This window comes from Lasioglossum baleicum, chromosome 8 (genome assembly GCF_051020765.1).
Source record: "Lasioglossum baleicum chromosome 8, iyLasBale1, whole genome shotgun sequence".
NCBI classification, from domain to species: domain Eukaryota; kingdom Metazoa; phylum Arthropoda; class Insecta; order Hymenoptera; family Halictidae; genus Lasioglossum; species Lasioglossum baleicum.
Window position 1 is genome coordinate 3747434 of NC_134936.1, and position 27525 is coordinate 3774958.

At 37.2% G+C, this 27525-nt stretch overlaps 2 protein-coding genes across 4 annotated transcripts in view; one reads left to right on the top strand and one right to left on the bottom strand.

The window, feature by feature from the left end:
* Window positions 1–27525, top strand: part of Pcb (Pyruvate carboxylase) — a 152355-nt gene that overhangs the window by 72000 nt on the left and 52830 nt on the right. For all 3 annotated transcript variants that reach the window (XM_076429319.1, XM_076429322.1, XM_076429321.1), the window contains exon 3: window positions 1491–1838. In XM_076429319.1, coding sequence (XP_076285434.1) covers window positions 1697–1838 — 142 coding nt within the window. In that variant the 5' untranslated portion in view covers window positions 1491–1696. The remainder of the gene's footprint in view (window positions 1–1490; window positions 1839–27525) is intronic.
* LOC143211546 (uncharacterized) lies at window positions 8502–9801 on the bottom strand. Its single transcript, XM_076429329.1, has 2 exons — window positions 8735–9801; window positions 8502–8639 (listed from the first exon to the last, which is right to left on the bottom strand). Exons 1-2 carry the CDS (start codon window positions 9042–9044, stop codon window positions 8530–8532), a joined length of 420 nt encoding a protein of 139 aa, XP_076285444.1. The 5' UTR covers window positions 9045–9801; the 3' UTR covers window positions 8502–8529.

Here is a 27525-nt window from a genome sequence, read left to right on the forward strand (position 1 = left end):
TGATCCTACCGGAACGAAACTTCGATCTGCATATGCCCCGGGCACAAATCTACTGGATTACATACCAAATACATCGTAATTTATAGGAGAAAGGCACAAATTTTGCGGCATAGAATCAATTAGCTTTACACATCGTTCTATTGAAATGTTGTTCCACTCTGTTTCAACTGCAGTGTAAAGGTTACTCAAATTTTTAGATTTATATTTGTGTACGTTCCAACGGATTGAGATCCGATGATTGTGATGGCGTGGTAAAACAGTAACATTTTCTTCTATAAAGTTTTACGATTTTAGAGGTATGTTTGGCATCATTATGTCTCCCATATATTTACGTGTACAAGGTATCATGGTTCCCTTCATAATGTTCAGATATTGAAACCTTTCCATAATGCCATTAATTTTTCGAATTTGTCTTGGACTATTTCGCGAGAATGACGCCCACGCCATTACACAACCACCACCGTGCTTGAGTGTTCCTACGGTGCAGTTTGGTTTAAGATTTTCACCTTTGCGACGTCTGATATATCGAATTCCGTCAGAAGATATCGAGCTTCGACACTTAAGAGCAATTGAGTACAAAAGATAGTCGTCTTAAACTTTTGTCCGCTACTGTAGATAATGTTGTCTTCAACTTGTTAAGATTGTTAAAGAAGAAAATGAAGATCTGCACAGTCTAATAGTGATAAATCATTTGCGTTGGTACAGTAAAGTCTTGGTCTAAGCCGATTCTTGGTTCTGAGATGTGACATAGATAGTGAGGGGATAGTACGACGATTTTCGGCAATAAATCCTGAAAATCTGCAATTTTTACCATCTTTAAACGTTTGTAGCTCATTGCAACGTCGATCGATTTTGAAGAAATTTTCAGAATATGTTTAATTGACACAGATCTACAAATATAGGTCCACATAAAAAAGTTAAAAATTCAACTTTTAGTATTTTTTCAACAATTCCGATCAATTTCAATTATTTAAAAAATTTCTTTTCACATCCTGTAGTAAACTAATTGCTCTAGCTTCCCAAAAAAGTTCAAATCGTATAGTACAATATTTAAAAAGTTATCGTCTTCTTTAGAGCGGTCTTAAACTTTTGTCCGCTACTGTATATTCTAAGTCGAAAAGAAAGGGTTTAGGATGAAAACGCTTGGTGGGGTAAAGACAATCATGTCGACTATTGAAGATCTAGTATGTATTATAGTACACAGGATTCGTTGCAGTTGTGAATAGTTTTATAACGTATGTTAGCTGAGTTTCATCTTTGTAAGACAAAGCTCGTACGAAGGACAAGCAAGCCGAGTTTTATGCAATTTATTGTCATAAAGATGGGATATAAAGATAGGACTTAAAAAGTTCCAAATAGTGACAATTAACTATAGTAATAGTTTTGTCTGATGATGGAATCGTGAAGCGAAAACCTGTTGTAACAAAAGGGTTAAAACCCCATTTGATAAAGTAAAAATTATTCTATCTTTTCCTTATACTTTGACACAGCCAAATCTCAACTGACCGTGGATAAAAGAGCATACAAAAGTAGAGGACGTACGTGGAAAGCAGATCCATATATTGTGCACAGGTACCTGATACGTCGACAATCGTACACGAGCTATTTTAATAAATCGGTTAAGAGCCGAATAACTTTTGCTGCCTATTGTATATAGAAGGTTGTGTAACCGTTTGCAGACTGTGTCCTAATTAAAATGTTCAAAATGAAATACTCACGAGCCCGAAGTGCATTGATGAAGTATAACAATGTGCTGCAAGTGCGTAACATTCCATCAAGACTATTTGCCACCGACATTCAGTACAAACCCATCAGAAGCGTGCTCGTCGCGAATCGAGGTAAGTTTTATCTTTTATTCTCTATTTTATAAATTGCGTAACAAATCGCCGATATTGCACCGTTTTTAACTACATAATATTAGGTTGTCCCAGAAGTTTCTTTTGGAATACGTTCCTTTAATGTTTTTAAATAAATACAAACAATGCGATAATCTTTATGTTAATGTTTTAGTACTTCCTAACATGAATTTGGATTATGTGCACGAATCGAAAACCAACTTTTGGGACGATCTAATACAGGGTGTCCAAAAATGGGAGGTTGCTGAGATCATTTGAAGCAACATTTTCCTTTGCAAAAATGTTATCAGCTGCTTTGTTTAGGAGTTATTAACGAAAAACACGCATCAATCAGAGCGCGACCTAGACGCGGGTTGGCACAGTCGGCCAATAGACAGTTGACGCGCCGGGCTCCAAAACTTCCATATAGTCTTCGGCTGTGTTTCCGTTTACGTCCATCGTTAGAATTGGATGAAATTTTGGAAATTGGTCCTTTTTTGACTAAATTGATGATTGTTCGAAGGATTTTTGGCGACACGAAAAAAATATGTTTACCATTTCAATGTCACTCCCTACCTTACCGACACCACTCCTGTATTTTCGTATGCGTGGACGGGCCGGCCCTCTCCGTCTCCCATAATCTTCCCATTGAGGATATTCAATTAATTGGTTTAACAATTAGAATTTTGAAAACATTTTATATTAATTTTCAAAATATACATATTTAATATCTTCAATTAATTGCCAAAGTGGATCATCACCAGCTTTGTTGACCCCATAGCGCCATAAAAATTCACACATGTGATCTGTAATTGAATCATCCTTAATGCCACCTCTACGTAGACGCTAGATAAACATTAAAATAGTAAAAAAAATTTATCGGTAAGGTAGGGGCTGACATTGAAATGGCAAAATTTTTTTCGAGTCGCCAAAGATCCTTCTGATAATAATTATTTTAGTTAAAAAAGAACCTATTCCCAAAATTTCATCCAATTCTGACGATGGACGTAAACGGAAACACAGCCAATAGCTTTATAAAACAATAAATTGCAATTAGAATCATAATAAAAATTGAAACTGAAATTGGAATTGGAATTGAAACTGAAATTGAGATTTGAAATTGAAATTGGAATTGGAATTGAAATTGAAGCAAGAACACTAACTCGAACAAGTGATACCAATTCTAGTACTGCTACACTATACAGAGTACATGTATAAAAACCACACCATAAATGGACGTCTTTAAGACGTCGTGTGCTAACTGGGAATGTCCTATTGGTACCAAGTAATCTACAAGTAACGTCAGAACTTCTTATGACGAGACAGCGGATTTGCTTGGGCTGAAATCTAGTTCTGCGATCTTGACAGTATCTCTCCTGTTTTTGAAAACATTCATTCGCTTGGAACAGATGTCCCAGGAACTGACAAATATTTTATGGCGGTTCCGGGAAATATATCTTATTTAATTACCGCGTACCAAGAGTTATTGTCATGATTAGACAACGGATTTTATGCATTTATGACAGAAATGAGCAGATTAATTTTAAAAAAGTAAAATACCATTAGAAAAATGTAAAAATACTGTTACATTATTTTAAATCTATTAAACATATTAAAAAAGAAAATCAACTTCCACTTCACGCTAGTTCATTGCAATTCAGGTACAAAGTTTTTATTCCACATAAAGATCCACTGTCTACTTATGACATTCACCTCGCTAAACCTTGTTCCATTTGAAGGAGCATCATGGTTCAACTGTCGACCTTTGTTAGCACGTTCATGCGTAAAAAACGTAAATCTGGTAGAGACTGACTCGGCGGACTGAGAGACGCAAGATAACACGAATTTTATTGCTGTCTGCTTTCGATAATGATGCTCGTTATGTAATGTACCGTGAAAAGGATGACAGGTCAGCAATTTCTCACACTAGTATCTCTTGATGTTAGACTAATGAGAATGTGCCAGCTCTGTTATTGTTTTCGCTTTACGATACAACAGGAATACAAGTAAGGGAGTAGACTCGTTTTTCCAGGATTGCAAATGTTAGGTATGCGGACATTTCCGTTGGTGACTCTTGATCCTTCCGGAGATATGTGTCGAAACAGAGAGCCTATTCAAGAACAAAGGGCTTACTTAAAATTGATAGATACTAGGGCGCTTGCAAGCGATGCAACGAGTTATATTAGGTCAATCGGAAAGTTCCGTCCGTTTTTTTCCAAAAAGTAGAGCTTTATTTAAGAAACAAAATGAAAAAGTACATTAACAGTTGTTGTCCATCAGAAATGTTGTCCATCGTTAGCGATGACTTCTCCCCATCTTTCGGGCAGCAAGCGAATTGCGCGATGAAAGAATGAGTCGTCTTTGGAGGTTATCCAGTCAGAGATCCATTGTTCGACATCTTCGTAAGAATTAAATCGTTCCTCAGCAAGTGCGTGTGCCATCGACCAAAACAAGCGATAGTCAGAAGGCGCACAGTCTGGCTAATAAGCCGCATGGGGTAGCATTTCCCAGCGAAGACCTTCTAACGTTTCTTTGACAACTTTTGTGACGTTTCACAAGCAGAATTTCGCAGATGGTTTTTCGCTTTTCAATGTCTCTTGGCTTGAGTTCATATGGAACCCACTTTCCTTCCTCGTAGACCTTCCCCAAGGTTTTTAAAAGACCGGAAAAGACAGATTGAGCAGAATTTAACGCTTCTGCAATTTGTTTTTGCGTTTGACATGGATCTTCATCCTCAATGCCTGCAATCTTCGTCTTCGAATACTCGTGGCTGTCCAGAACGATCTTTGTCCTCCACAGTAAAATCACCATTTTTAAAGCGTCGAAACCATTCTCTACATGTTTTATCGGAAACAGCATTATCGCCATAAACGTCTACAATCATTCGATGAGCTTCAGCTGCAGTTTTCTTCCAATTGAAGCAGATCTTAATCTTTAACACTTCGCGCAAATGACGCTTATTCGGCTCAAATTCCGACATTTTCAATGTAGAAAAAAAACGATGTTATTGATGCAAGCGTATATTGTTATGTATCGAATTTTATTGAAAGATGTCCAAACTAAAAAGTTAACATTACTTTAGACGTTATACTTGACGACATTTCGAGCTACGGCTACTCGACGCTGAACGGACGGAATTTTCCGATTGACCTAATACAATATAATTTCTAAGAACTCAGTTTTAATAGGAAGTAGCGCGTGACCCCCACCATCGTTTAGGCTCGATTTTGGGTACTATTCATATAAGGGCATAGATCCCTCCTATTAATTGGGTTGATTCAAGTGAACACACGGAGTACGTATCGTTCCACGACGAAAGTCACTTCGAGCAAGATCGGGTGTATTAAAGTCCTTGTCGAACACTCTGTAGTAGATCGCCCCTGCATTTCTCGGTGCATTAAAACTGAGTGCGTCAGTCAGCTGTTACGGGTGACGAACAGGTGTTCAATATCATATCTGGCAGGAACCGTCCTAGATAAACGAACAACCTAGATAAATCTACATAACTGTTTAGTTTAGTTTAGGGCCCAAACATACGCACGACCAACTGATCACTGACAAAATACGAATGTTCACTTGAAAGGTACTGACAAGTACCACCTGTCATTGCAGGGGTATATAAGTCCTTGCATTTCTACTGTCGGGAGATAGTACTATCGTAGTCACGAATCGTGTCGCGTCGTGCTCCATCTCGGAAGTCAACTACCAGTGAGATCGGGCTAAAATTCCCCTTCGAATCAAAGTTTAACCGTATAAATTCAGCGACTTTTGTTTAAAATCTATTAGGCAGTGATAAGGTTGCTGCGAGACCCCTGCATTGCCAGTGCGTCAACACTGTGCATCCTAGCTTAGGTAATATCTTCTTTCAATTCTTTCTATTCTAAATTCAATCCATTCGCGACAATTACACAATTGTAATACGAATTCTTATAGTAAGAATATATTTGTGTTCTTTGATAATTAACGCAAATTCATTAAACCAATAATTATTGTCCAATATCCTAATAAAGTAATTGAACGTCCCCACACGATACAATCTTACCGCTCGGATTGTATCAATTAAATCATACTAGTTACGAGGCTTACTAAAGTTTATTTCGCTATTTTTTTCATAAATGACCTTTGCTGTCCTACAAAGACTTTAATGTTGCACCTCGTTGGAGTTGTCTGAATAACCGCTATCAGAAAACAGGTACCAAAGCATAGTATTCTATTTAATGGTGACCTTCGCATTTCTGAAGCGACTCCAACTAGCAGCAAAACATCAACGCCAAACTACGGCCCCTGTTGACCGACGCAACTTTTATTTCGATAACTTTTGTACTACTTCCATACTTTCGGAGTTATTGTAGCTGACAATAGTTAGTGCCTCCTCCTGTAGACAATATTAAAAGAAAAAGATATAATAAATACTGGCCACAAGTTAAACGAGTATTTACCTTATGTAGGACTTTTTATAAAATTTGTTTATTACATGCGCGCGTTGTTCGGTTTACAGTCAGCGAGGTATTATCTTCCGTTTGCTAAGAAGCCTTGTCTTGAGTGTCTTGGCAACAGCCATAGATTATGATCTATTATCGTTCAGCCATATATTGTAACACTCGGACATAGGGAGAGTGTGCCAGCTCAATCGGCTGTCCAGGATTTTTCGGAGCCACGAATGAACAAGACTTGGATTCGCAACGCAGGTCTCTTTATTACGGGCTGAGGCCCTTTGTCACAGTATATGCGTCGAATTGCGACGCGGGTCGATCAGTACAGAAGTAACGGCGAGACGCGAAGAAACGGCGACAGACGGAACGCGATTTGAACGCAACGGCGGAAGATGGGACGCGAATCAAATACATCGGCGAAAGATGGAACGCGAAGTAAACGCAACGGCGAGAGACGGGACGCGAATGAAACGCATCGGCGAAAACCGGAACGCGACTTAAATGTAACGGCGAACGACGGAACGCGAGTTGAACGCAACGGCGGAAGATGGGGCGCGAATTAAATAGATCGGCGAAAGACGGAACGCGAAGTAAACGCAACGGCGAGAGACGGAACGCTGATTGAACACGCACCTGCGAACGACGGGACGCGAATGAAAGGCAACGGCAAAAACCGGAACGCGACTTACATGTAACGGCGGAAAACGGAACGCGAGTTAAACGCACCGGCGAAGAACGGAACGCGACTTGAATGTAACGGCGAGACGCGAATAAACGGCGAACGACAGAACGAGAGTTGAAAGCATCGGCGGAAAGACGGCTAATTCCTAACGACTTATATCCTACTTTTACATCTAATGGTAACGGTTTACCGGCGAGAACGGTGTCGGCGCTGGACGGATAACTCAATGATCTTTTATGATCTTACAATGGTCCGCATGGTGCAGGTGGTCGGGAATGGGGTGCTCGCAGTGTTTGCTGCCTGAGCGACAGGGATTCCCCGTGCCGCTTGACACTTGGAGCAAAGAGTTCCGTGCCGTTTGACACTTGGGTAGAAGACAGTGATGCCAAGGCTGTGGTACTGTGGTACTAAACCATACCCCCACCATAGCCTACTATTGCCCCTACGTATCCTTTCCAACACGCCTGCGCCCTACACTCACCAGCGTACCTCTATGGCAGGCATGCACAGCTCTTTGCTCTCAGAGCAGCTCCCGTGCTCCCAAGTTGCTCCCCGTATGCTCTCAGAGCAGATCGGACGTATGGAAGGGGAACCCACTAAGCGTGACTTGTAAACAGAGCACGAGGGAAGACGAGTGGGAGGGGCGTGGGGAAGTGGAGAGCGCACCGGAGTGGTCAGACTACAACACCGTAGACGCCGCCCCCACTCTCATACGCTCTTCGTCTCGTCTTCTCTCGTGCTCCGTTTACAATTGGTGGGTCCCCCTTCCATACGTCCGAGCAAGGTCACTGCTCCGACCTTGCTCAGGAGCAGGGTCGATTGCTCCTGCTCCCAAATCGTCCACCTGTGCATGCCTGCTCTATGGATACAGTAGAGGTACGCTGGTGAGTGTAGCGCGCGGGCGCGTTGGAAAACAACGTAGGGGCAATAGTAGGCTATGGTGGGGGTATGGTTTAGTACCACAGTACCACAGTCTTGGCATCACTGGTAGAAGATGCCCGGCGGTGTTTGCCGCTTCGGACAGCGGAGATTTATGTCTCTCGCAGGTAGGGTTTCCCCGTGCCGTCTGACACTTGGGGCCGTGGAGCGGTGCGCAGGATAGGTTGGGACAGTTCGTAGCCGTTAGTGTGGTAGCATTCGAGAATACTCTCTATTCGCTATACTATAGCCCGAGCCAAGGGGTGTCGACTCTGGTACTTTTTCGAAGCACTGTTCAGGGCGCCCTCTCAGCTAAAGATGAGCCGACCGAACTAAAACGTATATGTGTTGGTGATCACACAAACGTGTACTCACACATAGTTAACCTCGCATGTACGTGTAATCGTATTCATCGCTAGCTATTTATAGTTATGAATTGGGTTTTTTAGAAAAATTAATTTACAACGGTTATGTATGTGTACATATTTATTATTATTGCAATATAAAATACTTATTCACAATAAACATACTTATTCATAATAAACATACTCATTCATAATAAACATACTCATTCATAATAAACATACTCATTCATAATACTTATTCATAATATAACATCTTCATATCAACTTCATACATAATACACAATACTTTATACCATTTAACATTTACCTTTATAACATTTTCTTCTTCGTATAGTTGCGCCTTGGCATCCTTTTTTGCTTGTTATTCCTCCTATTTCATGGATTTTCCATTTGTTCCAAAAGGTAACTGCAATCATATAAGAATAAGATAATTCAATTATATAATTTATTAAAAATAGAAATGTATAGTGATGGAAATGGTTATGAATAGTAGACATTTACCTGATTCAATTTGCAGTTGCGTTATTTTTGCATTCTTCTTCTTCGTGTAGTTGCGCCTTGGTAAAAGCAAACTAGGAATTGCGTCCTGCTTGAATTTGCGCCTGACTAATGATGGAATAACATCGTCTTCTGTGAAATGCAATGCGCACACATGAAACTTCTTCAACTCGTGTTCAAATAGCCCATCTAGTCTTGGAGAATTTACGGCTTGCTTCCATTGCAGTGCTCGAACTGTGTCTTTATGAAAATCATGTGCAGGAACCATCGAACCAGATTTGCAACTAGGCACTACACACATGTATCCAGGCATCTTGCAGCTTTATACTTTATAAATACTACACTTTCAAGTAAAAATACAAATACTAAAAATACAAAATAGAACACACAAGAGAACTCCTTTTTAACTTATATCTTGCTATATTAAGTAGTATGAAGTAATTAATAATTATATTAATATAAAAGTTATTATATTGTGAAAGTAATTATATGTGATCTGACGTGGTCTAGCGATGTCAACGAGCGCGTCAGAAATGTCAGAAATGGCTGGAAATGGCTGAAAAACCGACGCCGCCATGCGCCGCCAGCAAAGAGTCGGGTGGAGTGGGGATACAGTTTCTATACCCACATATTTTAACAAAGGAGTCGACACCCCCTGGCCCGAGCTGTGGTACTGTGGTACCAGTGTTCCGATTGAACCCACCGTAACTCGCGCATGCGCGGCAATTTCAGACTCAGTAGCGTAACTATTTCGATGAAATCGTGTAGCTTGAGCACCCCCCGCAGACTTTTATAATTGAAACTTATTCTTTATTTTGAGGATGGGATAGGGAAAGAGCACTGCAATAACTACGCAAAAGAATACATAATCGTCTCTCGTCCATCAGTCGTCCCGCCAATAACACTGGTACATTCCCGCCAGAATAACTGCCTCAAGGCGTCAGGGCCCTGGCCGCTCGGCTGCGTCATTGTAGATACGCTACTGTCTTGGCCGCGCATGCGCGAGTTACGGTTGGTTCAATCGGAACACTGCCTCCGTCGTGTTCCAACGCGCCCGCGCGCTACACTCACCAGCGTACCTCTACGGATACAGTAGAGTGATACGCTGGTGAGTGTAGCGCGCGGGCGCGTTGGAAAACAACGTAGGGCCAATAGTAGGCTATGGTGGGGGTATGGTTTAGTACCACAGTACCACAGCTCTGGCATCACTGACTAATCCAGCTTCCGCGACCCTATTTATACGCGCACCGCTATCACTTCACTCGCGAGAATCCGCGTCGTCGCTGTAGCCACCTCGCGGTCGCCGTAGGAGGTAGCGCTTCGCGGTCTCGCGTGGCGCGTTCGCGTTCGGTATTCGGGGGAGATGTCTCGCGACAAGTATATTCATTACAATATTATAAACGGCTGCTCTTTACTTTACCGTACTCAAAATTTGTGCCTTTCTCCTATAGATTATGCGTGATTATTACGTTTAGGGAAGGCAGCTCCGATGACCTTGACCTTGACGTATGTTGTCAAGGACAACATTTTGATCAACTTTTGTCATTAGTAGAGATTAGTTGAGATACTTGCGAAAAATGATTGCTAATACTGTATTGAATTTTCCGTATTCTTGCACGCTCCGTGGCAACGTAAGCCTGTTCCGGGGCGGCATCTGTTCATTTTTTGTTTGTAAACACGTTGTGGGGATGAAAGAGAAAACAGGACAGAGTGTCACTCTATAGAGGGTGAGCTTACAATTTTGAAAGACTGCTTCTGGATTTTCGTATGCGTGATCGGGCCGGCCTGACGGCTGGCACTTCCCCCCCCCCTCCCACCTCCTAGTACTAACTAATTTTGATCGCATGATTTTTCATTACTAGTTCAAATTCTGTATGACGGGTACATAGAATGCAAAGTTTATGCGATCAGAATTAGTTAGGATTATGTGATGGGGCGGAGAGCACGCATTCGAAAATCCAGGAGTAGTCTCTCAAAATTGAAAGCTTATCTTATACAGGGTAAGGCGCAAGAAACGGGCCACCTGAATAACTCGGCTGCTATTGGTGTTAGGAAGAAATGCATCAGATGGAACTTGCTTGGTTTCGAAGGGGCATTAATCAGATGTTAGTAGCTTTTTAGTAGGTGGACGCGTAAAGGACATATGAAGGTCAACTTCATTTTTTTAAGTTCAGGAATATTTCAATTTAACCCGTCGTTGGTAAGGTGGGAAAATGTATTGTAAGTGGTAACGTGGGGTCTCACAGACCCACCGAAAGAATATATTGTATTATAGGAATAAATATCTTTTTCATAATTATAAGATTAGGTATTGCTTAAGAGGCTTGCAATTTATCAGAGTAAAAACGGAGATCCACGAAATTAAATTTTTATTATTCAAAAATACTTAACTAATGAAACATCTTTACAATGTTACAATCAATCTAAAATCTCTGGGGTCTGTGAGACCCCACCTAACTAACGCCGGGTTAAATAGCTCTAAAATACCATTACTTAAAATACCATTACACTAGTAAGTAAACGCTAACGTCTTAGTACGACGGTAATGGAATTTTAGAGTTATTTAAATTGAAATACCTCTTGAACTACTAACTTTTTGATATACATAGGTTAGTACTTTTTTATAACGAATGTCCAGCTGCATCGATTGATGTATTAAAAAATACCTCATTCCATTTAAAAAAATGAAGTTGACCTTCATATGTCCTTTACGCGTCCACCTACAAAAAAGCTACCAACATCTGATTAATGCCCCCTCGAAACCAAGCAAGTTCCATCTGATGCATTTCTTCCTAACACCAATAGCAGCCGAGTTATTCAGGTGGCCTGTTTTTGGCGCCTTACCCTGTATAAATATTCAACACAGTTCTGTCAGACTTTCAGAGGCTGCGTACTTGACGAATTCAGCGCGTAGCGCGCGTCCGAGCACGGACAAGATAACGCGACGCGGATGTCTTCAAATAGTAATATCTTGAAAAAAGACTCGAACAAGGAAATAATTTTTGTCACATTATATAGAGGAAGGTTCACTGAAAAGATCCTTACTTGTTAAAAAGTGGGCCCTCTTGGGACTTGAAAGATAGCGCAGGTCAAAGATACAAATTTTTAACGATTATTTTCATTTTGCTCAGTAATTTTTTAAAATATGTTATATATCATAATTGTCAATGAAAAGTATGATTTCTTATCAATAAAGTGTGCATTTTGATGTAGAAAAAAATTCAGGGCTAGAAGTTGATCACAGTTATCAGGACAGAATTAATTAAGAATGAACAGCCAAATTATGTAGGGAAAATCGATATTCCTAAACTGTCTAACTTCATGCGTGTATCACAACTAGAACTGCTATTGTATTTGATTAATTTTATTATTTTCGTGGTCGGTGGACATTTAGAAATCGATATCAATTGAAAAATATCAAAATTAGAAAGTTGATTTTTTAGTTGCTAACGACCTAGATGTCAATGGAACCTTCATAAATAAACAATATAAAAAAATATAGAGTGCATCGTCATGCCATTTTAGTATAATAATATGAAGTCATTACGAAAATGCTGAGCATGTAAATCTGGATGTAGAATTGAAATGAATGAAAAGCACCAACAATAATTCCTAAATGTGATGTATCAAGAAAATAAACAAAAATTTTAACTAATCGAAGAAAACTGCTATCGATTAAAAACAAAACTGTAAATAAACGTGACATTTTGCGTGGGTTCATTGAAAGATGTAACGTATGTACTTACATTGTCAGTGCAAAAGTCAAGGTACTGTAATGGAAACATTTATTAAAAGCACATGGTTTATTGTTAATCACGTCATTACCGATAATGTCAGAAGTATTAGTACTTGAACACTACTTGAACACTAATCTATTCTAAAAATATATCTATAGATTAGCTTGAGCACAACAACTTGATAACTATAACAGCGCGAAGTGAGAATCTTCATTACATTGCATTAACGAAGTGAAAAGGTCAAATGCAGACACAGATAGAAATTATTTAAATAAAAATAATTTTTTTAAAAATACCACGTTTTTAAAACGGACCAAAAAGTATAAAATAAATTTTTTAAAAACACCACGTTTAAAAAACGGACTAAAAAGTATAAAATAATTTTTTCTAGCCCCATACAGATTCCTAACCCCGTACAGATAGTCCTGAAAATTTGTGATTGTGAATTTTTAATAGCTATGAAAATACTTGTAAGATTTAAAACGAAAAACGTGGGGCGCATGCAATAGATAATTGATGCATGAACACCTAAATCACTAACAATTTCATTGCACTGCAAATGATATGAACTGTTGTGCGAGTTTTCTCAACGGCAGCTACTCTCTACACTCCTTACTATGTATGTATTATCTTGCGCCCCACGTTTTTCGTTTTAAATCTTACAAGTATTTTCATAGCTATTAAAAATTCACAATCACAAATTTGCAGGACTATCTGTACGGGGTTAGGAATCTGTATGGGCTAGAAAAAATTATTTTATACTTTTTAGTCCGTTTTTTAAACGTGGTGTTTTTAAAAAATTTATTTTATACTTTTTGGTCCGTTTTAAAAACGTGGTATTTTAAAAAAATTTATTTTTATTTAAATAATTATTTTCTGATTTTTACTCTTGTATGTGTGAAATTTTACAATCGATTTTGAACATTTTGATGAGATTATAACAGAGACATGTAGTCAATTTCAGACGGTATTGCGACGCGTCATATCGAAAACAAACGCTGTGGTAAAATGTCATAGATAAATGATCGACGGAGAATCTCGGTGTAACGGTTCTTTCGCTTGGTAAACGAACATTATTATAGGATAAATAATACGTAGAAAATTTGTAAACACCGCACGGAGCTCAAATGCACACTGAGCTCCTTCGGTGCGAAGCGGGCAGTGTGGCCAGATGAGGTTGCCGGCAACCTCATATTTCCCCCTCCACCTTATCCCCTTCCACTCTCCTATTCCACCGTTCAGTCCCTATCGCGCACGCGCAACGTGTCTTCCATTCGCCTCACTCTGCTTCACTCTATTCTCGTCGCGCAACGTGTCACATATTACTCTGGTCATCAGAGAGGGGGTACTTATATTCCCCCGATTCCTTTTTTCGATTACCCCTGTCTGGACACACTGGAAGCGGGTCAGTGGAGTGAGGATGAGTCAGAGTGGGAACACGTAGTAGAGTGGGGACGCTGAACGAGAAGACGCACTACGTCACGCGGCGGGGGAGAGGGTGCAATATGGTTCAATTTATTAATAATTTATATCTCCTAAACGCATAGGCTTTTTTAACAAATTTTTTTTTAATATTGCATTGTCATCCAGTTCTGAGCTATGTTTAAAATTTCAAGTCTTTAGCTCATCGGGAAGTTAGTTTAAAATCAATTGCAAAATTTGTACCGAACAAACAGACAGACATTTTTTAATCATTTTGTTCATTGTTTTTCTTTTTTTATATTTTGTGTACTATCTATCGCTATATTTTGTGTATTATCTTAAATTTCAATAATAATCAACTTTTTTAAATGATTTTTATCGTAGGTAATTTTAGAATAACTGTTATTTTTGGTCCCTATTTTTCACTATGTAAAAGATGAAATGCTTGCTGTTCAGCAACTGTTTCTTCCGAATGCCTTCCTACAGACTACAGTCGATCATTAAACTCTAATCCCTTCGGTCGCTTATCGCCCTATGTTTATAGAACACACCACGAAAAGAATGAACATATCCGCCGCACGAACTTATGGGACGATGTATACATATCGCAGTCGTGAAACAAGGATGTTTCCTAAGTGTGGATTTATAGTGGAGCTGCGAGCATCGATGATAGCGGCGCGGTGAAAACAAACCAACATTCGTGACAACATTTTGACACATACTAATGAAAAAGTACATATGTATTTTCTTCATTTTTCTTTTTTTTTCACCGCACAGCTCACCTCGCTGCTCCACTATAAATCCACCCTAAGCGTCGCACAGTGGGCTGTATGCCCGATTTCAGCGGCCCGATTTCAGTTTCAATATTGAAACTGCTGTAACTTTGCTAAAATTTATCGAAATTTGATGAAAAGACAACCATTTTAAACCTTGAGATTTCTGCTTTTTGTACTGTATACGGGTTTTCCATAAAGAGGAGCGTATTAGATTGTAATGTTTGTAGCTATTTTTCAATCAAGTACTGCGGATTATAATCAATATTTTAACGTTATTCGTCTACTTTTATGTACACTATCGAAAAGTGTACACTATCATTTACAATTAAAATATTTTTTTTAAATTATACCTTATACTTATACTTATATAAAAGTATACCTTATACTTACATGTTTCAGGATTTTCTTTTTTATGCCATTTAACAATAATTATGCATAATGGAATGTAGTCTTGCACCTGGCGTGTGGGGGAATTCTGGCTTGTTTTATCGAAATATAAGCATTTAGTATAAACGTATGTAGTATTTTAAACAATACCACTGGATTACATGTCGTTTATTGTTTTATCAGCAGCTAAAGAAGGTGGCGCAGGTACCAGCGTAACGCGGTGCTAATTACCGCGGCGGAGTAAAGGTACCGACTGGTATGTATAGCCAATTCTCCTGCAAATTTCTCCGGTTGTTGGGTGTTTCCTTGTTATTATTGCTGTGATATGTTTCCATCAAAATGTTTATAATGTTCATCAGATTGACCTTCATGTTTGTAAAAACGAATCTAAAAATAAACAATCAGTAAAAGTAAATTATTTGAAGGATCCACAGTGTATTTGAAAAGGCTCCAGGTATATTTTGACCGAAAGCCCAACGACCGCAGAAATTCGCAGACGAATTGGCTATACATACAAGTCAGTACCCTTACTCCGCCGCGGTAATTAGCACCGCGTCACGCTGGTACCTGCGCCACCTTCTTTAGCTGCTGATAAAACAATAAACGTCATGTAATCCAGTGGTATTGTTTAAAATACTACATACGTTTATACTAAATGCTTATATTTCGATAAAACAAGCCAGAATTCCCCCACACGCCAGGTGCAAGACTATATTCCATTATGCATAATTATTGTTAAATGGCAAAAAAAAGAAAATCCTGAAACATGTATCCCCTAGTTTGGATCAAAGATCACGCACATAAGTTTACATTAAAATTAACTAACAATAAATAAGAGAAACTACAAAAAGAAATCAAATTTTTAATATATTGTTTAAACAAAAAACTTTTGTTAAAATTTTCTTGCGCGACTACATTGCCCATTGAAAAACACACAATTTAAAAAAAAATTCAAATTTTTTCGACCTCTGGTTTCCGAGATATCTCAAAAAGTATGGTTTTGACCCCCAACTTTGAGGGCTGTTTTCACCCCTTCAAAGTGGATGGTTGCCGATAAAAAAAAATACGTGTCAAATATTTTTCAAAGAACTATAAACTCCCAAAGTTTTATCAAAATCCGAATTTCGCATCTGAATATGTTCCCTTGTTAGCCAAAAAAAAGTTCTATAAAACAAAAATCTGTTAGTGTATATAAATAAGGTAACATTTACTAATAGGTGAATTCGTTGAAAAATGAAAGCGTGTTAACAGAATTTCAAACTTCCGACTTTCAGTGCTTTATGGATACATGAATGGGAAAACGAATGATGGGAGATTGTTCCTCAGATATTCAACTATCTGAAGCCACAAAAATTTTATGATTTATGTAAAGTTTTAAAAATTGAATTTTGACCGCTGAAATCGGGCATACAGCCCATTGTGCGTCGTTTCGCATAGCTTGACTCCCCTCATGTTAGAAGCCGTTGAGATGTCCACATTGCGCAAGAAAGTCTCGCCCTTTATCTCTGTTTCCTGTCGATTCTCACATGGAACTTTCCGCAAGGAGTCTTTCACAGCTGACTGACCGGTTTCAAGTTTTCCGTGGTACAGGATCTTTCTAACGTTCAACATTTCTATGCTGGTCCTCAGCCCCATTTGCGTTTCTGATGAGAGGTACTCGCATCGCCAAAAAGGCACTGTTTCCTGAATAACACCCAAGATATTTAATAGTGTTACTACCGCCCACTTCTATGAAAATTGTATTTAAGAGCAACAGTCGCAGAAAATTAACACATTACCGACCGGTGATTATCGCATAATTTTGAAAAATTTGTGGTACACGGCTAAACACTTTTTGATGGAACTTTCAATAGCAACAACAATTTTCGTTGTGAACTAACAAGTCATCCTCAATAACGTCATCTAACAGTTTCATTTAAGATTGCAATCTAAAAGAAAATTTCTATGCTTCCTTTTGATACAGCACAACTATTTAAAATCCTATTAATAGGCTTCCGGTAGGTAAAGAAATCGGACACTTTTCGCAGTAGTGTTTCCGATTTTTATCAAATTCGAATATGATGTAGTCTTTAGTGATATACAGGGTGGCAAGTGAGGCCACCTAAATATCTGTTCAGGTTATTGTGATGCAAAAAATATTTGTTACGTAATGTGCATGGTGTCAATGGACCAAATATCTGGCAAGACTATTTTTTCCGAAGGTCACTTTTTTCGAATTTATCAAGGTCATCGGTGTTTTATCATTTCATCGGAGAAATACATTCAGATATTTATAATAACATTTTGGACCTTGAAATGACCTTGATCTTTGAAAATTAAAGTTTTACCTTCAGATCGAGGTCAATATCATGTTATTATAATTATCTGAATGTATTCTTCGATCAGTTACACGATGCAATAAAAAAAATGTTGTTATGTATCAAGAAACATCGATGACCTTGATGACTCTGAAAAAAATGACTTTCGGAAAACAATATTCTTGCCAGATATTTGGTCAATTTTTTTTTGCATCACAATAACCTGAAGAGATATTTAGGTGGCCTTACTTAAATGGAGCACCTATTATAAACGTGTCTTAATGGTTTTTTCGATGTCTTGGTAACTGCTGGTTTTACACAGATCTGTACAATACAGTGCTAACCTTTCACCACGCTTATATTAACTTGCGGAGTTGTTGTATGCGTCAAATCTTGTAATCGACTTCTTAACCTCTTCCCATAGTCAAATCTTGCTGAAATTTTGTATACACTTGCTTCCGATGACAACAAAAGTAGAAAATGAAATATATAAAAAAAACTTTTTAGAAACCACGCTTATATTAAAATGCACTAAAAAGGTGAAAATAATTTTTGTCCTGGTTCTCCATAAAATACCGAATCCAATTAAATGATTAATAATATTTTTCCCCAAAATTTTAAGCAATTAGTTCAAAATTTCTACTATTATAAAATTAATATCGGAATAGATAGAAAAATTGAATATAAATTTAAATAAAATTTAAATAAAAGTATTCTCGAGAAGGAACACTATTTTCACCACATTTAAGCACTTGTAGCTCTTGGGTATGTTAATCGATTTCGCTGAAATTTTCAACAGGTGTATTACTAACATAGATCTACAAAGCATATATTTTAAATTTTCATTAAGGGCCCAAATAAAAAAGTTTTATGAAATGCTTTTTGTATTTTTGCATGCAACCTTGTAAATTGTAATTTTTGGATAATCCTTTTTGCATATCATTTCGTAAACCAATGCTTCTAATCGATTTTAAAAACTCAGGTCATTTGGTACCAATAAAGTGCGTTCAAATATTTTGTTGAATAGTTGAATAGTTTTAGTGTAATCATAATTTTCCAAAGTGTTCTAAACATACGATAAAAAAAATCAATCGAAGATTCATCAGAGGGTGCGTTTCTGTTAAAATAATAGGGTGCGGCTAAACTTCTGATACGCACTGTATTAACCAAAGTAATTTATTACCGAAATTTGAGTCTCCTTTACTGCTAATTTCGCTCGGGTGTGGAATTCGACTTTGAGCGAAAGCTATTCGACTTTTAAAGAAGCCTCGAGTTTTTAAAATGATGCCTCGTACTCTTTCGTGTTCGGATGAAGTCACCAAAAACCGGAATTCGACGACTAACAATACGGTGGCCCGTCGGGTGACCTTGAACCTGAAAAAGAAACGAAATTTTACTGAGAGTGACTATCAACGTTTCTGCTTAAACCAGTGTAAACACTAAACGCTTTTCGTAATTGTTGAAGCGAGATAGCGAGATAGCTAAAACACTTTACTACCTTATCGTATATTTTAAACAAATGCTTGATGACGAAATCATAAATAATTTCTATTTGACTGAAAATGCAAGACGTTTTATCGACTGGTACACGTAGATACTATTATACATACATATATGTATATGCATACGTAAATACGGTACGTTATTGTAACCTCGAAATGGCAAACCATTTTTGCTACAATGAAACATTCAACAATTATAAATTATTTGCTACTTTGTATCAGAAGGTTAACTAATGCGAACTTCACGTGATGTAACTGCGGACATGAAAAATGGGTTTTAGATAGTTAACTTTCCGTCTCAAAAATGGCACGTACTCAGGTGATCTTAAATTTCAATAATAATCAACTTTTTATTAATGATTTTTATCGTAGAAAATTTTAGAATAACTATTACTTTTGGTCCCTGGTTTTGTAAATGAATAGGTAGATAACGAGTTATCAGACCATAATTTTTATTTATTAACTCGCACTCCAAAGAAACATATACATATAGCGACACACATTAATCTTGGGACATTTTTAAAAGGATAATATTTTTACGACGGAACCGTACAGATTGGACTTTTTTGATAAGTTAGATCACTTAGTTTACTATGTGAAGTGAAAAAGAATTTTAGAAAAATTGCTATCACCTGAGAACTGCGGAGAAAATACTAAAAGTTGCTTTTAGAACCTTTTTATGTGAGCTTATTATTCATAATTGAAATAGGCCGTTTTGTAAATCTGTATTAATCATAGACGTTCTGAAAATTTCATTAAAATCGGTCAACATTGCTATGAATAGACTGCGGTTCTTTATGCATTTATAGCAAAATTGAGTATATGATATTCAAAATTGTTGAAGAATTTTTTAAATTGTGTGTGTGTGTGTGAATATGTTAATATATAATTTCTTCGCTATTAAAATCATTACGAGAAGAAATAGCATTTAATTTAGATTCAATTTCTTGCAATCGATGAAGATAATGAGATAAAGTTGTGAATGTCACAGTTTTTCACGTTTTTCGGTCTCTAACTGTAACAAATCTAAAGATTCTTACACCTTTCGATACATGTCGTTTTTTCCACGTCAAATGATTTTAACGAAATTTTGAGAATATACATTCATATGTATACAGGGTGGGGCAATAACTATGTCCACTTTGAATATTGCCGTTATTTGTAATAATATGAAAAAATGTTATATACAAAACTTACACGGTATAGAGGGGGGAATATTGTGACACAAACATTTTCTGCGTGGGTGGAGGTATAGAGGAGATTTGAAGGTCACCTTGACTTTTTTAAATGGAAAGACCTACTTTCTGTATCATGAATCGATATACTATCGAATTCTGAGTAAAAATGTATTGACCTCCATATGTCCTAAATCTAATAGTTAACGAGATATCATGGAAATAATTTTCGTTCTTCTTTGGATAATATGTATCCCAACAAAAACATTCTGTAAACAGGAGCCTAGTTCTTATGGCCGTAAAAAGTTGTGAGATCAAACAAAATACGGCCAAGTTCGTTAGCTTAGAAATACCTCTTGCAATACTGAAAAAAGCGTTTGTAAAATTAGTTAAAAAGAACGCTATTTAATTTTTAATGAATTACATGAAGGGCTAAATTATTCAAACTTAGCCGCTACCTAACACCTTTTATGGTCATTGGTTTAAAAAGTAACGGCCAAGTTTGAATAATTTAGCCCTCCATGTAATCCATTAAAAATTAAATAGCGTTCTTTTTAACTAATTTTTGCAAACGCTTTTTTCAGTATTGCAAGAGGTATTTCTAAGCTAACGAACTTGGCCGTTACTTTTTAAACCAATGACCATAAAAGGTGTTAGGTAGCGGCCAAGTTTGAATAATTTAGCCCTTCATGTAATTCATTAAAAATTAAATAGCGTTCTTTTAAACTAATTTTTACAATCGCTTTTTTCAGTATTGCAAGAGGTATTTCTAAGCTAACGAACTTGGCCGTATTTTGTTTGATCTCACAACTTTTTACGGCCATAAGAACTTGGCTCCTGTTTACAGAATGTTTTTGTTGGGATTTCATCACTTTTTGTTGAAATTTCATCAATTATCAAGTTTATGGTGAAGCCTTTTGAAAATTTCGTTATTTTTGCGGTAGAACGCACCGTTTCCGAGATACAGCCATTTTTTAATTTTTATTTATTTTGTTTCGAAAAATCACAAGACCACATACGTCATGTGGTTGGGCATACCCTATATGCCCCGCGTAAGGTCTGTCGAAAATTTCGTTATTTTTGCGATAGGACGTACCGTTCCCGAGATGCAGCCATTTTTAAATTTTAAGAAAAAAATTTTTTTTTTAATTTTTTTTTGCTTTGGGTTAAGCCTTTTGAAAATTTTGTTATTTTTGCGGTAGGACGCACCGTTCCCGAGATACAGCCATTTTCTATATGTTCTATCCTACGTACCTATTTCGTAATGTTTTTTTTCAATACCACCCCTTTAAGGTGTAAAATTTCAAACTTTGACAATTATTCCTTCGATGGTTTGTTATGGTAGACCTGTGTGCCAAATTTCAAGCTTGTAGGTCAATGGGAAGTACCCAAAAGGTTTTGATGATCTGTCAGTCAGTCAGTCAGTCAGTGACAAATTTAATAACGATTTTTGAGGTCCTATATCTCAGAACCTACTAATGTTGGAAGATTAATGTTTTGTCAATATTGAGACATGATAGCATTTAACAAATGTACGAAACTACATCTCTCCATCTGCCTCCAGTGCCGAGTTATAAGCCTCTAAAAAACGGCTAAATTGTTTCGTGTAAAAGGTGGTAGTGCAAGAACTTGGCTGGTGCACTACCGTGCACCTAGATCTCGTCAACTATTAGTGTTCCGATACCGAATCTTCGATATGTACGGAGGAAAAAGGAGGTGGTGAGGGATCGAAATAATACTCCGTGTGTCGCTCGTAACGTCTGATGCACGACTGCTTTTATTAAAACAAAAACTGTCCTCGCGTTTTGTCTCGTCGATTGTTTTTCGTCCGTACGTCGCGTCGCCACAGTGGTCGATTTACTCCAAAACGTGGCCAAAAATCAAATCTTTCTTTGATTTATACGAAACTAGGTATCTCGGGGTTTTCGAGGTCGCTGATTACGAATCTAAAATCAAAATCGCAAAAAAGTAAAATGGCGGCTGTAAAATCGAGATTGAACCTATGAAAACTGTCAGAATGGGACAAAACTTGGTGTTTTGGGGTTCCCGAAGTCGTTAATTATGAAACTGAAATTAAAAGAACAGAAAACAAAATGGCGGCACCAATATGGCGGATGTACGTAGAAAGAAAGTATCAAATACAGCTGAAACTTGATACCTCAGGATTTTTTGTCTTGTTAAATGTGAATCTAATATCAAATTATATAAAGAACACAAGTAGCCGGCTAATTACTAAATTGTAGAAGAAGAAATTCTTGTTTTAAATATGTGTTTTGAAGAATGGAAGGTTATAAATTAGATCAAATGTAAGGGAACCGTTCAGCCGTTGGTCGAACTGTTGGTAAAATCTTACTTCAGTTCTGTTAACTTTCACAACCACTTTTTCCTGAATACATATATCAAATTTTGAAGCGTTCCTTTTTTATGGTCCGTTAATTGATAAGAACTTCTAAATTTCTTAGATAATAGTGCTTCAATAACTAAAAATATTATTTGGAACTCGCCGTGTAAATGATCCTTTATTAAAACAAAAAAAGTTCCTTCCTGGAAATTTCTACAACTCTGACACCGGAAGCTGAAGAGTAGAAAAGAGACAGAAATGACAATACGGAAGGCCAGAAATAGAATTTGAAAACAAAAGAGATCAACGTAGAAAGATGGATACAGAAACAGAAAACGTCGAAGCTGAAATGACAAAGAAACTAGCAGCAAATGCTTGAAATCGTTAAAATACCGGTTTCGGTATAACCGATATTCTACCGACATCGTAATAAATATCGGTACTTTCTCGGTTTTTCCAATGCAATGGATGCCTCAAGAAGCACGGTCACTTAAACTAGCTAAGTATACAGGGTGTCCCAAAACTCGTGAAAATCCCGAAAGGGGGTGGTTCCTGAGACCATTCTAAGAGACATTTTCCTTTGCACCAAAGTCAACTGCGACTTTGTTTAGCAGTTATTAACGAAAAACACGGACCAATCAGAGCGCGCCCTGGCCCGGCGCGCCAAGCCGCGCCGGCAAGCGAGTGTCGCGGTACGCCGTGACATCGCATCGTGACGGCGCGGCGGCCCAGGGCGCGCTCTGATTGGTCCGTGTGTTTCGTTAATAACTCCTAAACAAAGCCGCAGTTGACTTTGGTGCAAAGGAAAATGTCTCTTAGAATGGTCTCAGGAACCACCCCCTTTCGGGATTTTCACGAGTTTTGGGACACCCTGTATACAATAGAAATACGGTCCGTCGTAAAACCCTCCGTGCGAAGGAACAAGCGCGATACCGGTATTTTCACAAGTTTTTACAAATATGTTTGATCTGACAAAAAAATGTTTCCAATAAAAGTTGATCAGTATTCACTTTTCTACAAATTCTAATATAAAAAATTAAAAAAAAATCATTTTTTATTAAAAAAAAGGTCACTTCAAATTTTTAAATATTAACATATATTTTTTACTTTATAATATTGTAACTGGTATCGAGACCAATTCAACGACCTATAATAATATTACTTTAAACCATGAAATAAGGTCTAAATCACAAAAAGCGGGTTTCCAGCACATGCAGTACATTACAAAAATAGCAAAAAAATCAGGGGGGGGGGAACATCGGGGCAGCCGTTTTTTGTTGATCCTACTAGGTGATAATGTAAACTAAAGGTGTGTACAAGTCACATAGTTCAGATCGATGTAGATCATAACTATTTTCCTAGGTTTCCAAAATTTTCGTATGAAATTTTGTCATATTTTATATATTACATTATCCATTGTTACTTGCATTTTATATAATGTATAAACATGATTTACTTATCTCCAGGGACACCTTCCATATTGTAGAATAAAAATTAGTAGGATATAATACAAATATATTCACTTCTGGGCACTTTTCTCACTCAACGATTTACTGTGCGTAGCTGCTAGTTGAACGATGGTCACTTTCAGACTGAATTTCTCGCTCAGGTGGAAAGGTCAGGCCCTTTTTCCATTAACCATCCAATAGCCCAACTATCAGGGTAGCCAACCCACGTATACAAAACTCTTGATTTGAAAATTCATTTTTTTATTTTTGGCCACGTTTTGGAGTAAATCGACCACTGTGGCGTCGTCACGACAACGCTCGCTCGTTGTCGCGAGCAGTGCCGCCACATCGTCTCCAGACGCAGTGATGCCAGAGCTGTGGTACTGTGGTACTAAACCATACCCCCACCATAGCCTACTATTGCCCCTACGTTGTTTTCCAACGCGCCCGTGCGCTACACTCACCAGCGTATCACTCTACTGTATCCGTAGAGGTACGCTCGTGAGTGTAGCGCGCGGGCGCGTTGGAAAGGAACGTAGAGGCGATAGTAGGCTATGGTGGGGGTATGGTTTAGTACCACAGTACCACGGCTCTGGCATCACTGTCCAGACGGAGACGAGGTACTCTCCTCCTTTTCCCCTTCCACTATCCTATTCCATCGCTATCTAACCGAGGATTGAATGGGGCGAATGGGAGACACGTTGCGCGTGCGCAATGGAGACGCAACAACGACTGACATTTCGCAGGTTTTAGGTTATTGCCGCGTATCGTATCGTACCTATTGTGTACATGTACCTACTTAATGAAATGAATCACGTGGATCGTTCTAAATAGAGACTGTAAACATTCTTTATTATAAATAAAATTAATTGTAACATATGGGAGTTTCAGTCGTGAAGCGAAGTATGAATGCTTACTATTTATATGTACAATTGAAAAAATCTTGAAATCTGTATGTATGTAGTACTGAGTTCTATTCCAGTAAAATCAATAAATCATAATATATTTTAACACTGTTAACCCTCATACGCTCCTCAAAAATAGTTGCATAAAAGAGACTGGGATAATAAATTCACTCATTTTTCTTCTACACGATAAATTGACAAATTATGTTTTATTTGTAACGTTACATTTTAAAGAAATACAACTCATAACATAGACATAAAGGGATCAATAATTACATAGTATGTGAAATAAGTAAATGGGTGAATTTTACGCGGCAATAACCTAAAACCTGCGAAATGTCATGTCATTGTTGCGTCCTCATCGCGCACGCGCAACGTGTCTCCCATTTGCCCCACTCGATCCCCGTCGCACATGCGCAACGTGTCACATATTACTCTGGTCATCAGAGAGAGGGGGTACATCATATCGGCGTGATTCCCTTCATCTGGCAGCACTGGTCGCGAGACGCCTGTGCGTTGTCGCGCGGGGTTTAAATTCTAAAACGCCACAATTAGGTTTAGGACATATGAAGTTCAACACTCTTATACTCAGAATTTGATTCTCTATCGATTTGTGGTATAAAAAATACGACTTTCCATTAAAAAAAATCAAGGTGACCTTGGAATCTGCTCTATGCCTCCACCCACGCAAAAAATGTTTTTGTCACAACATGTCCCCCCCTGTACCGTGCAATTTTTGTTGATAACATTTTTCCATATTATTGCAAATAACGGAGATATTCAAGGTGGACATAGTTATTACCCCACCATGTATAACTGATATACAGTGGGTGTAAAAAGTATTCGAACGCTCTTTAAAATATAATAACATTCTTATAATTGTACCAAACGACCTGATTTTTTATAATCAATTAGCAGCATTGGTTTTCGAAATGATATGCAAAAAAGATTATCCAAAAATTATAATTGATAAAGTTACATGCAAAAATAAAAAAGGCATTTTTTAAAACTTTTTTATTTGAGCCCTTAATGAAAATTTAAAATATATGTTTTGTATATCTATAGTAGTTACATACATGCTGAATATTTCATCGAAATCGATTAACATACACACGAGCTACAAGCGGTTAAAAATTGTGAAAATCGTACTTTACACACGTTTTGATCAGTTTCTGCTTAAAATTCACGGTATCGAACATCCTTCGATGCGTGTCGTTTTTTCCTGCGTCAACCGATTTCGATGAAATTTTCAGCATTTGTATAACTAACATACATCTACAAAACATATATTTTAAATTTTCATTAAGGGCCCAAATAAAAAAGTTTTATAAAATGCCTTTTTATTTTTGCATGTAACCTTGTAAATTATAGTTTTTGGAAAATCTTTTTTGTATATTATTTGAGAAACCAATGCTCCTAATTGACTATAAAAAATCAGGTCGTATGCTACAATTATAAACAAGGTATTCCGTTTTAAAGGGCGTTCGAATATTTCGTTACCCACTGTATATGTATATGTATCTATTATCTATATATGTATTATGATACTGTTCAAATTCATTCGATAATTCAATTCAATAAATTTATTAAATAATTCCCCTCGAATATATCTTTGTAACTTCAATAATTGGATAAAAATTTATCTTCATAAATGTCATTTAAAAATGTCTGATGGAGAATATACTTAAACAGATCAAATCAGATTACTCAGTAAAGAGATAATAATTGGGATTTTTATAATTGTCTTCTCAGATTTTACAGTATTTCTCACTTATAACTGGACTGCGGATGTTCATGCAATTTTCAAATTTTGTAGACAAATTTTAAGAAAGTGGGACCAAATAAAATCTTATTTTCATTGGTAATAGCATTTGCAGATTCAAAATGAATAAAAATCGTATTAAATTCTGTTGAATTTAATACTCCAGCATTTTTTGGAAATTTTTATAAGCCATACGTGTATAAAGACCCGCAGTCAACTTATGACATTTTACTTTGGAAGATCAATAATAATAAGTCGCACCATCAGTCTTCGAAAAAGCTAATTATAAACGAACAGTTTATTTCTTACTATACACAAATTATTAAAAATAACAGCGGTAATATATCTGTTTCGTTTTTCATAATATGTCGAATTTTCACATTGCACACTTTTAGTTACAACATAACGCAATGTCTGATTAGTGAAGCATTATTTAACGTATAACAATCAATCTCTAGAAATAAAAAATTAATGAATTTCTTTTTCCAAGTCATTTACAAAAACGTATATTAATGTTTTCAGCGCACTGGTTCGATCTGATGCTACTACTTAAGCAATTTTGCAAATTACCACAAAATTTTCAACGTCTCGGTCAACTATGTAGGCCATTTTCAAGAAAAGCCTCCGTCTGCTGTGATTGTTTCGCCATCCATTGTAACCGTTTCCTTGATCTCGATCGACAATTTGTTAATAACGTGTATTAATGTTTTCAGCGCGCTGGCGCTGGTTCGATTTAATGCTACTTCTTAAGCAATTTTGCAAATTACCATAAAATTTTCAACGTTATTATAGTTATAAATAGTTGACCGAAACGTTGACAATTTTGTGGTAATTTGCAAAATTGCTTAAGTAGTAGCAACAGCTCGAACCAGTGCGCTGAAAACATTAATATATGTACGTTATTAACAAATTGTCGATCGAGATCAAGGAAACGGTTACAATGGATGGCGAAACAATCACAACAGACGAAGGTTTTTCTTGAAAATGATCTAAATAGTGGACCGAAACGTTGAAAATTTTGTGGTAATTTGCAAAGTTGCTT

Coding starts and splice junctions, on each gene's coding strand:
- LOC143211546 (XM_076429329.1), bottom strand. CDS start 9,044: ATGCCTGGATACATGTGTGTAGTGCCTAGTTGCAAATCTGGTTCGATG. Junction 8,640..8,734: donor GCAACTGCAAATTGAATCAG/GTAAATGTCTAC, acceptor ATATGATTGCAG/TTACCTTTTGGAACAAATGG.